Source organism: Grammomys surdaster, unplaced genomic scaffold (assembly GCF_004785775.1).
Source record: "Grammomys surdaster isolate TR1022 unplaced genomic scaffold, NIH_TR_1.0 63, whole genome shotgun sequence".
Taxonomy (NCBI): domain Eukaryota; kingdom Metazoa; phylum Chordata; class Mammalia; order Rodentia; family Muridae; genus Grammomys; species Grammomys surdaster.
In genome coordinates this window covers 24269760-24282949 of record NW_021604565.1, presented here as the reverse complement: position 1 = coordinate 24282949, position 13190 = coordinate 24269760, and the positions used below count along the sequence as shown (strand labels likewise).

Genomic DNA, 13190 nt, shown 5'->3' with positions numbered 1-13190 from the left:
CTCAGTGGTTACAAGCGCTTATTGCAATGCAAGTAAACCAGAGCTCAATTACCAGAACCTGCCTGAGACTCTGTCACCAATTTAGCATCTTAGTACCCTGCCCAGAAGACACACACACACACACACACACACACACACACCACTTAAAAGTTAAATTACAAATCTGATATTGGACATTACAGTTAAGCAAAGAATATTTAAATATTAGGTTTATAATCTGGCCTTCATTTCATTTTAAAGCAGAAAGCTTAATTAAGTTCTCAATCAAATAATCAGAATTTTTCATAGAAATAAGAATATCATTTCATAGAAATGCCTCATCATGTAAATTGGTCCACAAAGGTCCTATAAGCAGTTCTCATTTGTTCATCTGAATATGGAATATTCTTGTTAAATTTTATTTTAGTAAGTAGCTCAGGCTTATTTGAACAGACATTGTGCACAAAGTGAACCTCTACACAATGATATAGGTACTTAATGTTTTTCTGATTAGTATTTTTACATGCACCAACTATTCAATTTAATATGATAATTGGCATGTACAATTTACCTCTAGTTTCTCCATGTGTAATTATTATACAATTTTTGTGAAGCTCTAAAAAATTTGAGAAAGAATGTAGCAATTTATATTTCAGTGATTAATGGCAATTATATTTATGCTTCCCTGTCTGGCAATTAAGGGCTTCATATTTGTTCACCTTCCCTTTTGAGTTTTAGGCAGACAAAATCCTCACACCTAGTACTTTGTAGACGGAGTAAAAAAAGAAAAACAAGCTGGAACTCAATCAGCTGTTTAACAGGTCACTATTTACTCCTTTCAAGTAGATAAGCCACCTTGCATCTGCTTGTATTAATGGTCTAATTAAATGCAGTAGTCAGAAATGTAAAATATTGAGAAGTGTATATGAATGTAAAGCATATATTACTCACTTTAAAAATATTCAGAACCTGTTTTCTTTAACCAATAGCCAACATCAAACTAAATGGAAGGATAGTTGAAGCAATCCCATTAAAATCAGGGAAAAGATACAGCTGTTTAAACTCCCCCATCTATTCAATATTGTACTCAAACCTCTAGCCAGAGCAAGTAGACAACAAAAGGAAATCAAAGGGATAAAAATTGGGAAGGAGGAAGTCAAGATATCACTATTTGCAGACGATATGATAGTATACATAAGTGACCCTAAAATATCTACCAGAGAATTCCTACACCTGATAAATAACTTCAACCTAGTGGCTGTATCTAAAATTAGCTCTAACAAATCAGTAGCCTTTCTCTACTCAAAGTATAAATGGGCTGAGAAAGAAATTTTGGAAATGACACCCTTCACAATAGCCAGAAACCTTGTATGAATAACCTTTCAGTCTTTATTAGTATCTCAAGCCAAAAAATTGAATGATCATTTTCTTGTTAAGAATTTAAAGATTACATTAATTATACCTCGATAAGTCCCATGCTTCCATATAAGATTGTTCATTATTACATACAAAATATGTCATATCTAGAAAATACAATCCTTCTAGATACCAAGTGAAAGAAAATGAAAGTCCTACTTTGTCAATTTAATAAAGAAAAGAATTGAGTATCGCACTAGTTAAATTATAATAAATAATGGTAAGATATATACACATATAAATGCATATATATAAATTGTTTTCATACATATATAATGGACTATTAATATTTAGAAATGTATATAGTTAAAATTATGTCCCTATAAATAATTCATTGGCCTTTGGTTCTTTTCACTAAATAAAATAATTTAATTTTCTTTATTTAACAATTTTAACCTAAATATATTAGTGAAATGTGAAAGATATTAATCAATTTAATTAATTTCAGAGAGCACATAAACACACACAAAAACTACCTCATTACCTTGAATACTTTACCAGGTTGGATACTTGCCTGGCAAATGAAATCATGATAAACATTAATACAATAATTTTGAGTCTCAGTTGTACATCATGTTTTTATTCATGCTTTGATTTCAATTTTCACTTGCTTTTTTTAAAATAGAAAAGTTTTATATTTTCCCAGAAATTTGAACTGATATGAAACCAAACTATTCAAAGCATAATTTTGAGAAAAGTGTGGTTATATAATTGTTTATTGTGTCAAAATTTTATCTGTTCAAAATGATTTGATGAAAATATTGATTGAGGAACCCATGAAGAATTTTTTCTTCTACCTTCATCCACCTTAATGTGTTCTGTTAGGATGTTTTATTATATGTCTAATGGCATTCATAGATTGATTTTAAAAAAAATATATCCTGTGGGTCTGTTGTACTTCACATTTTAGTGGTGTGCTTGTGTTTTACATCATCATGTTTGTTATCCTTAAGGTAATAGTAGAAAATATGATTTATTAAACTTATAAAAAAACTATAAAATTTAAAAGAAAAAGTTAGCATCTAGTGCTACTGTGTCCCACAGGTTCTTCTCCATTGACCCTCACTGCCTCCATTGGTGAGTTAGAGGAGCATATCAGGACTGCTACTGGTGCTATTGCTGTTGCTAGCACACCTGCAGATGGTACTGTATCCAGTGTTACAACTGTCACCAGCCATAGACTTTCCGAGGAACAGCGAGTTCAAGTAAGGAGTCTCAGTGATTCAGGTCTGGACCCCAACACATCCGAGGACCAGCTTTCTCCTCATCAAGCAGATACACAAAGTACAAGCAGAAGACCACGAAATGCTGAACAGATAGAAAGAACTAAAGAAATTGCAGTTGTTACTCATAGAGGTATCGATGTTATTTTACTTGTGCCCATTTAGTTACAGCCAAAGCTATATTTGGTGATGATTCTAACTAGAGAATGAGTAGAAAGAGAGCCAAGGTGTAGAAAAAGAAGGAGACAATATGTCCTTCAGATGCCTTCCTCTTTATCTTTTATTTTTGCCAACTTAAAAAAATAAATTGAAGTAGATGAACATTGAAGATAAGAAGAACTAAATAGTAAAAAATTGGAAGAATAGAAGTTAAAAAGAAATCAAATTACAAAGCAATTGATTTAGAAGAAGGGTTAACAGTAGATCAGAGAATTTTTAAAAGGAATAACTCGACGGAGAGTTAAACACTTGTCCTTATTATTTACCCTCCCATACAGATTTAAGAAATAAAATAGCAGAATAAAACATCCATTTTCTATAAATAAATGTACATAAATGCACACACAGAATCTATACAATTGAGATTATAGTATTTTCATAAAATTTAAAAGTGCAAATTAAAAATTTAGAAAATTGAATATTTCTTGAAAATGAAATCATATGTGCAATTTCTTTGTATACCTTGATCACACAATTTTAATTAAACTATTGCCTGTTATATAATTATACAAATATATTACTTTAACTTGAAAATAAATAGCTATTGTTGGTGTTTTGAATCCAAATGTAAAATAACAATTAACTATATTTTACTTTATATTTAACTTTATTTTACTTATATTTATGGTATATTTTAGAGAAAATATACCATAAAAATTTCAATTAATGCATGTAACTTTGGAAAGGTTGAGAAAACAGTAATCAGATTTTTACATTTCTGTGCAGTAAAATGCTTAAATACCTAAATATAGATAATAAAACTCCCTAGTGTCAAAGAAAATAAAGAGTTCACTTCTATCCAGATGTGCCTAATTGGAAACACTAATCCAGTGAACACACTGATGGATAAGACACATAACCCAATTCCTACCCTGACTCACATATGTTCTTTAATCTGTGTATGGCTTACTACTGTAGATGTGAATCCTTTACATAAGCCATAATAAATATAATTTTTAAAAATGATTTTGAGGGCTGGAGAGATGGCTCAGCGGTTAAGAACACAGACTGCTCTTCCAGAGGTCCTGAGTTCAAATCCCAGCAACCACATGGTGGCTCACAACCATCCGTAATGAGATTGGATGCCCTCTTCTGGTGTGTCTGAAGACAGCTACAATGTACTCATCAATAAAATAAATAAATAAATATTAAAAAAAATGATTTTGAGCACACATTCAGAGAAATTAAGATCTGATGACATGAGGAGTAGAAAAGAAAATCAAACAGACTATGTCACAGAAAGGAGCTTATTTCCACTTTAATTTATCTTGGAAATACTTGCAATAGTTATTTAAATCATACATTCTCAAGTAAAATTGTATTATCCAGTAATATCTTTCAAAGCAGTATATCGGCATTACCTTGTTTCTCTAGTGACATCCTACTACAAATACTACTACCAATAAGGGAAAAGAATTACATTTAAATTTACCAAAAAAATCCTTTTACTAGGGGTACCAAACTACTCCACAATGATTATCATTAAAAAAAAAAACAAGAAACAAGATGACTTGCAATGTCTACAATATAAATAAAATATTATGAAAATTAGATCTTGCTAAAATTTCCTATCATCTTTCTGAAAACTTCTTGGAATTGAAACCAATAGTTTATAGATATTGGAGTAATAACTACTCAGAATTAAAATAGAAAAGATAAATTATTAGAGTTAGTAGCAGTAGTAAATTGATTTACACTAAAAAGCAAATATATTAATATAAATATTAGCATCAAGAGAATTCCCTTAGTATATATGAAACCGTGTCTCAGCTAATATTAGAATCTTTCAGTACAGTTTATAAGACTTGTTTCCTATCTGTATTCATTTTAAAATAATTTAGGCAATACTTCTTTTGTGATACAATCTGTCTTGGAAATAGTCTTCATTTTTATGTTGACACAATAGTAAAACGATTGATTATAAGGAGGAACTTATTTGCTATCTTCATTATTATTTTTAGCCAATTAAATTGTTATATTTCTACCAAATTAAATTTAATCAAAGTTGATCCTACTGTTGCTTCAGAATCTGATAATTCTTCCATTGATTCCATTTATACACTGTATTTTATATCTTTAGAAGAAAGATATTAATGTTATGAGGCAAAGATTGCCCATATCTATTACTTTAAGTGTAAAGCACTCCTATTATTTGATTTGAATATTGTTTTGAAAACCCTAAAATAATAGCTATATTTTCTGACAAGAAACACTTTTCAAAGACTATTTCTAACAACTCCAAAAACACAAATGGTATTAGGTGAATATCAAAGCCACATTCTTTAAAAATAAATTAGTTTAGTTCACATTCTATAAATGAGTGATTCCTAAGAAATTGGTGCTCTTTATAGAGTATAAATATCATGGCTCTCACGTTCAAAAAGCTGTTTATAATAAAATTCCTAGAGAAAACCAATCTAGTTTTGTGAGAATATTTTATAACACCCTTGACTATTAGGCATACGAAAAACGTTGTACAGAGTGCATGGACCATTTAAAATAATTAACTCAATACAAATCACTTCTTTCATTGTATATTGTATTCTCTATTGCCTTGAGTTTGGCCAAAAAGGAAATCCTGTTTGGCAAAGCTTTACTGATGGTGTGGGAGCTTATAATTGCTTCAGCCTCCACATTTATCTCCTACAACTCTCACAGTGTAACTTCTTCCTTCTTTCCTTCCTTCCTTCCTTCCTTCCTTCCTCCCTCCCTGCCTTCCTCCATCCCTCCCTCACTCTGTCTCTTCTTTCCTTCTTTTGTCCGTTCCTTTCTTACATCCTTTCTTAAATTTTCAAATGTATTTTCTTTTAGTTTCTCTTCAAATAATTTTAATTATATATTATATTTTTGAGGATTAAAACATGATTACACCATTTCCCACTTTCCCCTACTACTCTCCTAACCATCTCATAAGCAATTGCCTGAACTCATTCAAATTTATAACCTGATTTTTTATAAATTGTTAAATACATAAACACATAGATATTTACCAGTTATATGCATACATAGAATAAGCATATGTGCATAGTGTGTGTACATATATATAATATAGTATTTATACATTATATATACTATTCATAGATTGATATACATATGTGTATACTACACATCTATACAGTATCTAGTATATATACTTTATAAGTACTAAACTATGCATAGTATATGAATATGTCTGCTATATATGTATACATACTTTACATATGTATTTTACATATATATTTGTATATATGTATAGATACATACGTATTCCTAAATACATTAATTCAAGGTTTTCAATGTATATAATGTTACTTATATGCACATATTTAGTGATGAACTTTTAGTATTGAATTACAGATTTGTATGACTATTTTTTCTACTCTCAATGTTCTTGAACAGCTTAGTTGTTTTGTGTAGAATTGAACCTCATGAGCATTTTTGTCCAAGATGGCATGTTAATTGTTGTCCTTGTTGAGTTCATGTTTAATTAGTAATGATAGTGAGCCTTCATAGGTGTGGCTTCTGCAATCCTACGAGACACAATATCACAGAACACTCTTTATTGTCCTGGCTCTTAATGTCTTTCTAGCTTTTTTCCATAATATTCTCAGTACTTTATAAGACAGTGTTTATTTTGTAGAGATATCATTTGGGACTGAGCTCTGCAAGTTAGTGTTTTGATTGGTTGTGGTTTCCAAGCCATTCTTATTAGCACTTTTTTCCTTTTAACTAGACAATTCTTATTTCAATTTTTGAAATGAAACTGATATCCCTAGAAGCATGAGAGTACCTAATCCTATTTTGCTATTGTGACATCCATAGAAGAGTCCCAAGCATAATATTTGTCCTATGTGTACTTAGAATCAGTTAGGATAAGATATTAAAAGAAATAATAGTCCTTCTTGCTGCATTTATTTTTCACAGTGTAGTTTTGCTCCCACAGATGTATTTTTAAAATATCGGTTAAACTAATATATAAATATTTACGATATAGTTAAGAAGGAGATTTATTTACATTAGAGAAATTTTAAATGACTGTTGCTTACTACAATATCCTATCTCTGGGCTATTTTAAAGAAAAAGATTGTCCTTTATATTTTATCACTATTATAACTCTTTCAATAAAACAAACATAATAAAAAACCCATAACACTGTGCTATTATGTTGATAATTATATTGTATATAAATTTGCTATTAATAAACATAAAACGCCTTATTATAGGCTTTATACATACTTTAAAACTCAAAAGAAGCCTTTAATTAAACAGAAATAAGTCATAAAGTCCATCAAATTCATTTGAACAAACACAAATATGGTACAGTGCATACTGTTTTGCTGAGTTTAATTCTCCACTACAGGAGAAACACTAAAGAGTTTCCTGTAGTGTAGGTTCTTGAATGCCCGTAAATTAATATTTTGTACTATGATATTTCTAATATTCATTGATTGTTTTAACTCATATTGCAATTATTTTATTTTGGGCACTTCTAATCATCAGAAGCTATTTTTACATCATTTTAAATAATGGAAATAAATTGAAACGTCTTAGTTAAAATAAATAGTACTTAAAAATACAACAAAGCTATGCAAACTGAAATCTAGTGTTTTGTATTTACTCATGTAGGCTTAACTATGTATTTTATCTGCAAAAATGCTGTTGAACTTACTATGGTCATTTCTATTTAAAATAATGACTAGTTTTAAAATATGTATTTATCAAGGATACTTATACTCCCTCTAGGGTGAATTTCCAATATTTTTCCTATGTAATTTATTGAACTTTCAGACTATGATAAGTAACAGAAAGACACTGTATATGATGAACTAAAGGATCAAAAAACTCGGCTGAGACCTCATTCTGTTCTCCTTGCTTAGGATTCTGATCTTGAATAATCCATTTGTGTATTTATGATAGTAAATTACTAGACATGCAGGTTCAGAGGACTATATAAAACAAAGAAAAGAAAGGAAAGCAATTGCATGCTAAAGTATTTAATACATAGTAGTTGTTTTATTAATATCACAAAATTTGTTTTAAATCTTATACATACATGGAATAGTAGATAAAAGTACTAATACGTGTGATCAGTACAATTTGCCACTACATGATCCACATTTTTACGTACTTACTTTCCTCACACTCTTAAAGATTCTTTTATTTTCTCATTTCCCAAGGCAATCACTGGTATCTGAATAGTCTACATATCTGTAAAAAGAGCTGAAATTTATTTTAAAAATCACTTTAATCATTCTATTTTTTATAATATACATTAACAGGTAGAAGGAAGTAATGTGATAGGGAAAAAACATCAGAGAATATTTTATGAATTATATTTGAACTAATTCTAGAAAGCTGAATAGAAGTCGGAAGGTAAAATTTTTTTTAATTACTAATAGATATAGAAAATATTTTGAATGAATTACTCTGTAGAATAGAAATATAAACCAATAACAAAAGTAAATAAAATCGATGAGCTAAAGGTAAAATAACTAACAAAAATAAATTTAAAAATAAGGGACACTTTTAATACTTAAAATTTAGATATTTGTAATTAAAATTACATTTATGTGGTCATATCTAAAAATGGATTATAATTGAGTTAACTATAAGATCTATTTTTAAATTATTTCCAACTTTATTTATTCATAACACTTCCTAGCACTACTTCTAATACCAATAACTCAATATTATACACCCAAACAAGTACAACTAAAAATTGACCTAAATGAAAATGTATGTAGCAAAATAATAGAACTTACTATGTCTGCTTGTTTGTTTATTTTTATTCCCACGTACTGTATTATCTCACTATCATTTTTATAAAATTTATAGCCTATTTGACAAACTATAGGAGAACCATCAATGAGTAATACGCATACTCATTAATTCATTTATTATAAAGATCATAGCAACTGATTATAGAAATAATTGCATATTCTTTCACAAGAAAAGATCTGCCATACAATAGGAACAGTAAGTTAGGCATGATATATTACATAGTCATTGACTTATTTTAACATTATTTTCTCAGTGATTATAGCATAATGATATTTATTGTTCCATCAAATGGTAATTAACATCATCTCTTAATTGGCATTGTTGGTACTTGTATAGACCTTTAATAATTAAAATATCTGAAACTATTGACCTGGGAAGTTCCCTGTACAAGTATATAGTGAACTTTAAACACTTTTTTTGTACTTTCCAGTGTAAATTTTAGAAGATAAACAATGCATGCCGAGAAATATGTGATATGAGGTTTTTTTTTCTTTGTATTGTATCTTTTCTTTATCTACATTTAAAATGTTTTCTCCTCCAGGGTTTCTAGTCATCACTTGTGTTGGTTTTCCAGAACACAGCAATTCTTTAACAGTGTTTTTAATGAGTGTTCATACCAAAAGGTGTTATATTCTTATTAAAATGAAAGTCAGTTGTATAGCACAGAGGAAGGAGAACTTCTATCTTAAGACTTAAGCTTAAAAGAAAATATGGTTAAAAATCGCCCTCTATATAATAAAGAGTACTTGTCTTTTCACATTTAAGAGAAAACTGCCTATTACAGTATCACAGTTCATTCAGGTCAGCTGTTTTATTAACAATAAAAGCAGGAATTTTAACTTTTAACATTCTTTCCAAATAAGCTCAACAAACATAAATAATATTTAAATAAAAGGATAAAGCACCAGTTGTAGGTTTCAAAAAATAAACTCTTCTCTCAAACAGTAAGTCTTAATTACATTTTCATGTTTCTTCCCTCGGACCTCTTCTCTTCCCCTCTTCTCCAGATTTACCACCCTCCATTTCCTCTTCAGAAACGATCAGGTTTCCAAGAGTGATCTGTCAAATAGGCCAAAAGTAGATACAATAAGACAAGGCAAAAAGCCCTCACCGACAAGACAACCCAATAGGAGGAAAAGAATCTTAATAGCAGACAAAAGCATCAGAGATACATCCACTCTCACTGCTAGGAGTTCAACAAGAACACCAATCTTACAGCCATAATGTATGAGCACAAGACCAGGCACAGAATCATGTGGGCTCTGTGCCTGCCATTTCAGTCTCTGTGGGTCCGGGCCATTAAACATAGGTACTTTATATAAATAAGGTTATATTGAAAAAAGGCTCTGACTTAATGAAAAACTTTATTCAGATGTTACTTTGACATCATTAGTATAACAGAATATCTAAGGTGTTGATAACTCTTTGGGGCTAAATATGTGCATGTCATTAAATTATGTAGTATCCTGTAAATATATTTTAATATTTTCGAGTAATTAAGAGCATTTCTATATATTGTTCTGTCTTTGAATATTATACAGCATGTTCTGGTTTGCTCTGGTTTAAACATCATTGGCATCATCACATAGAAAAATAAACTTGATATATTGGTTAACTATGTTTTGATGGATGTTGAGTAACATCCTTTCAGAAATCAGTTAGTAGGGTCTCATTGTAAGTGTTACCTCTTGCTAATTATGTGATGGTGTCATATGAATATTAGATATTATCTGTACCTTTTTAAAGAAAGGTACAATGATAAAATGGAGCGGAAAGGGTATTTGTCAATTTTAAAGAAGAAATAACCATGAATTAAGACATGTTGATGATGATGAGTGTGAATGATCTGTGTTGTGTGCTGTGTCCTGTGTATTGTGTCTTAGTGTCTGTAATAAGAAGTTAAGAGAAAATTTTATGAGGAAACCTATTATAATGTTTTTAAAATAATAGATCAGGTGCTTGTGAGTATATCTAATTCTTAAAATATAAAGCATTAAAGCAGAGTGTGGTTAGATAGCTGAGAATAAAAACCTTCCAGGATGGATGTTAAAATTCCTAAAAAAACTTCTGATATAAAAACATTTACCAGGGGACACTCATTAGCATATGCACAAGCACACACACACACACACACACACACACACACACACCACATACACAAAGCATACACTATGTACTCACTCACAAATAAACACTGACACATAACACAAATGCCACATAAAATGCACACACACACACATACACACACACACACACAATCAATCCATCAATCAATCAATCAATCAATCTGTCAGTCAGTCAATCAATAACTTGGCAAGTGTAAAATAATACATATTCAAAATTAGGCTGAGGAAGAGACAGTTTACATATTCTGAAAGTATATTAAAAAGTCCCTTCAAAAATGCACGATATCATCATTTTTATTCTAAAATTGTTCATCCTATCTGATAATATCACATATTGATTTGGAACCTATTCATCATCCTGTGTGTCATTGTGATGAGATCGTAAAAACCAAGAATAAAGTGGTTGTTGCTCTCAGAAAAAACATGTAAGGATTTACTCTGTGCTTATCTTGTGCATAAAAAGTCATGTGTTCACTTTCAATGCTAACAACTGTGTCTTAAATTCCCTAAGATATCTAATTAGAATTCAAGCGTATCTTTTCTCTTCTCTTAGGAGAGATTTTACTTGAGGGTAGATAAGAACTTTTCATTTTTTTCTTTCTTCCCTACTATATTCCAGTATATTTAATTAGTTATTCATTTACTTTTTTGGTCTGGAAATCTTTTTTTCTTTGGATTTTCACCTTTATCTTTTTGTTCTTTATTTCTTTCCCTTGACTTTTTAAATTTCCTACATAATCTCTTACTCTTTTTCCTCTCTTCCATTATATTCTTTCCTCTACTCTTTTGACTTGGGGAATATACAGTTTTGAAGAAAAGTGAGAAGGAACTTCTTGATTAAATTCATAAGAAAACATGAAAAGAGCTTGACTAATGCCTTATTTATGCATATGCGCTGTGTAGAAACCATAAGTGAGATATGTAGTAAAGGTTGGTCCTTCTGATTCAGGAAATCAGCAAAGGCTTTTTGGGAATAATAAATTGAGAATGGATATTCTGAGCTATGTGCTAAAAACAAAGTGAAAAATTAAGACATGCCCTGAGCTCATTCACACCTGAAGTTCAACCCATAGGCGGAAAATGGTACAAATGTATGAAGAAATAGTGTGTTTGTCCTCAAACAGTCATAAACAATTTAATTAATTGGCAGCTTAGACTGGGAGGAAATATTATCCAATTAAAAATGACATTAGGACAAATTTTAATGAGTTTAAATAAACATGGAAGGGATATTTTATTAGCATATTCAAGAGTCTAATTAAGAGTTAATAGCGAACAGCCTTCTATATATTAAACTATAGTTCTGAAAATTCAGTGTGATCAGCTGACATGTTCTAAGAAAGAGTATGACATGATAGTATCACAGTAGAAACCATTCTTCTAAATTTCAATTTTTAAGGTAATGGGGGTAGGGATATTCAGGACCTATATAACTATCTTGGAGAAAGCAACATGCACCATGAAGACTATTGTATGGACTCAATCAGAAATCTTGTCTTCAGTTAAAACATAATAGCATTGATAAAATAAAAACCTCTTGCAGTACCAAAGACAATAATTCAGGTGGTCTTTGGAATAAGTTCTGACATCTACTAAAATTTATAATTATATAATTATGTATAATTTAGCCTTCAAGTCTAACTTAAATTATAGTAAAATATAGTGAAAATATACAAAATATTGATTATCAAATTATTTTCAATAAGCACCTATGTCTTATAATAGTCAAATTAATTTTTCCTTATTGATTTCTAGCATAATAACTTGTGAAACTAAAAACACATTGAATTTAAAACTGTATTAAAGCATAAATAATGGCATATGTAAAAATGTATAACAAAAAGTCTGGTTATATATGACTTCTATAATGTACTTCTACTTGTTAATTTTGGAAGTAAAAATATGATATTAGTATGGTGAATACCAATAACAGAGAATTGGAAACATTGGGCTGGGTTTACATAAATCTTTATTTTTTTATATCTTTTTTCTCTTTACACATTCTTACATACATTATCATGAGAAAATTTGTGTTCATCTTGTTTCGTAGTAAACTAAAAATCCAAAGGCAACCTGATTTCTTATTTAAATATATAATTATAGATTGTATATCAATCCACTCTTCTGTTTAGTTATTACGCTTCATTACATTTATGATAACATCAATGCAACATCATTCGTAATACTAAATATATTCTTATATTTCTAAAGTTTTTGTGTTTTGGTTAGTAAACTACTTTTTGAGTGAAATGATGGGAAAAATATTAGAATTTAGAATTTATTTGGTAACAAGTTTATGTACATTATGAAAATATATAAATATTCTGATTGTCAGTGGACCTTATGGCAATAATCGGTAGTGGAAATTATTTTATTTGAAAATGAATAATCTGTGAGTATTCATTTTAATGTTTTTATAGAATGTTACCTCCTAAAGCATGCTATAGAGTTAGATCCATGCATATTT

At 29.7% G+C, this 13190-nt stretch overlaps 1 protein-coding gene across 3 annotated transcripts in view; it reads left to right on the top strand.

Annotated features, from left to right (window-relative positions):
• Csmd3 (CUB and Sushi multiple domains 3) overlaps positions 1 to 13190 on the top strand; it is a 1130934-nt gene that overhangs the window by 399610 nt on the left and 718134 nt on the right. The window contains exon 7 of one of the 3 annotated variants that reach the window (XM_028765583.1): positions 2440 to 2751. The exons of the other annotated variants lie outside the window; for them this stretch is intronic. Within the exon in view, the coding sequence (XP_028621416.1) occupies positions 2440 to 2751 (312 nt within the window). The remainder of the gene's footprint in view (positions 1 to 2439; positions 2752 to 13190) is intronic. 3 annotated transcript variants of the gene reach the window in all.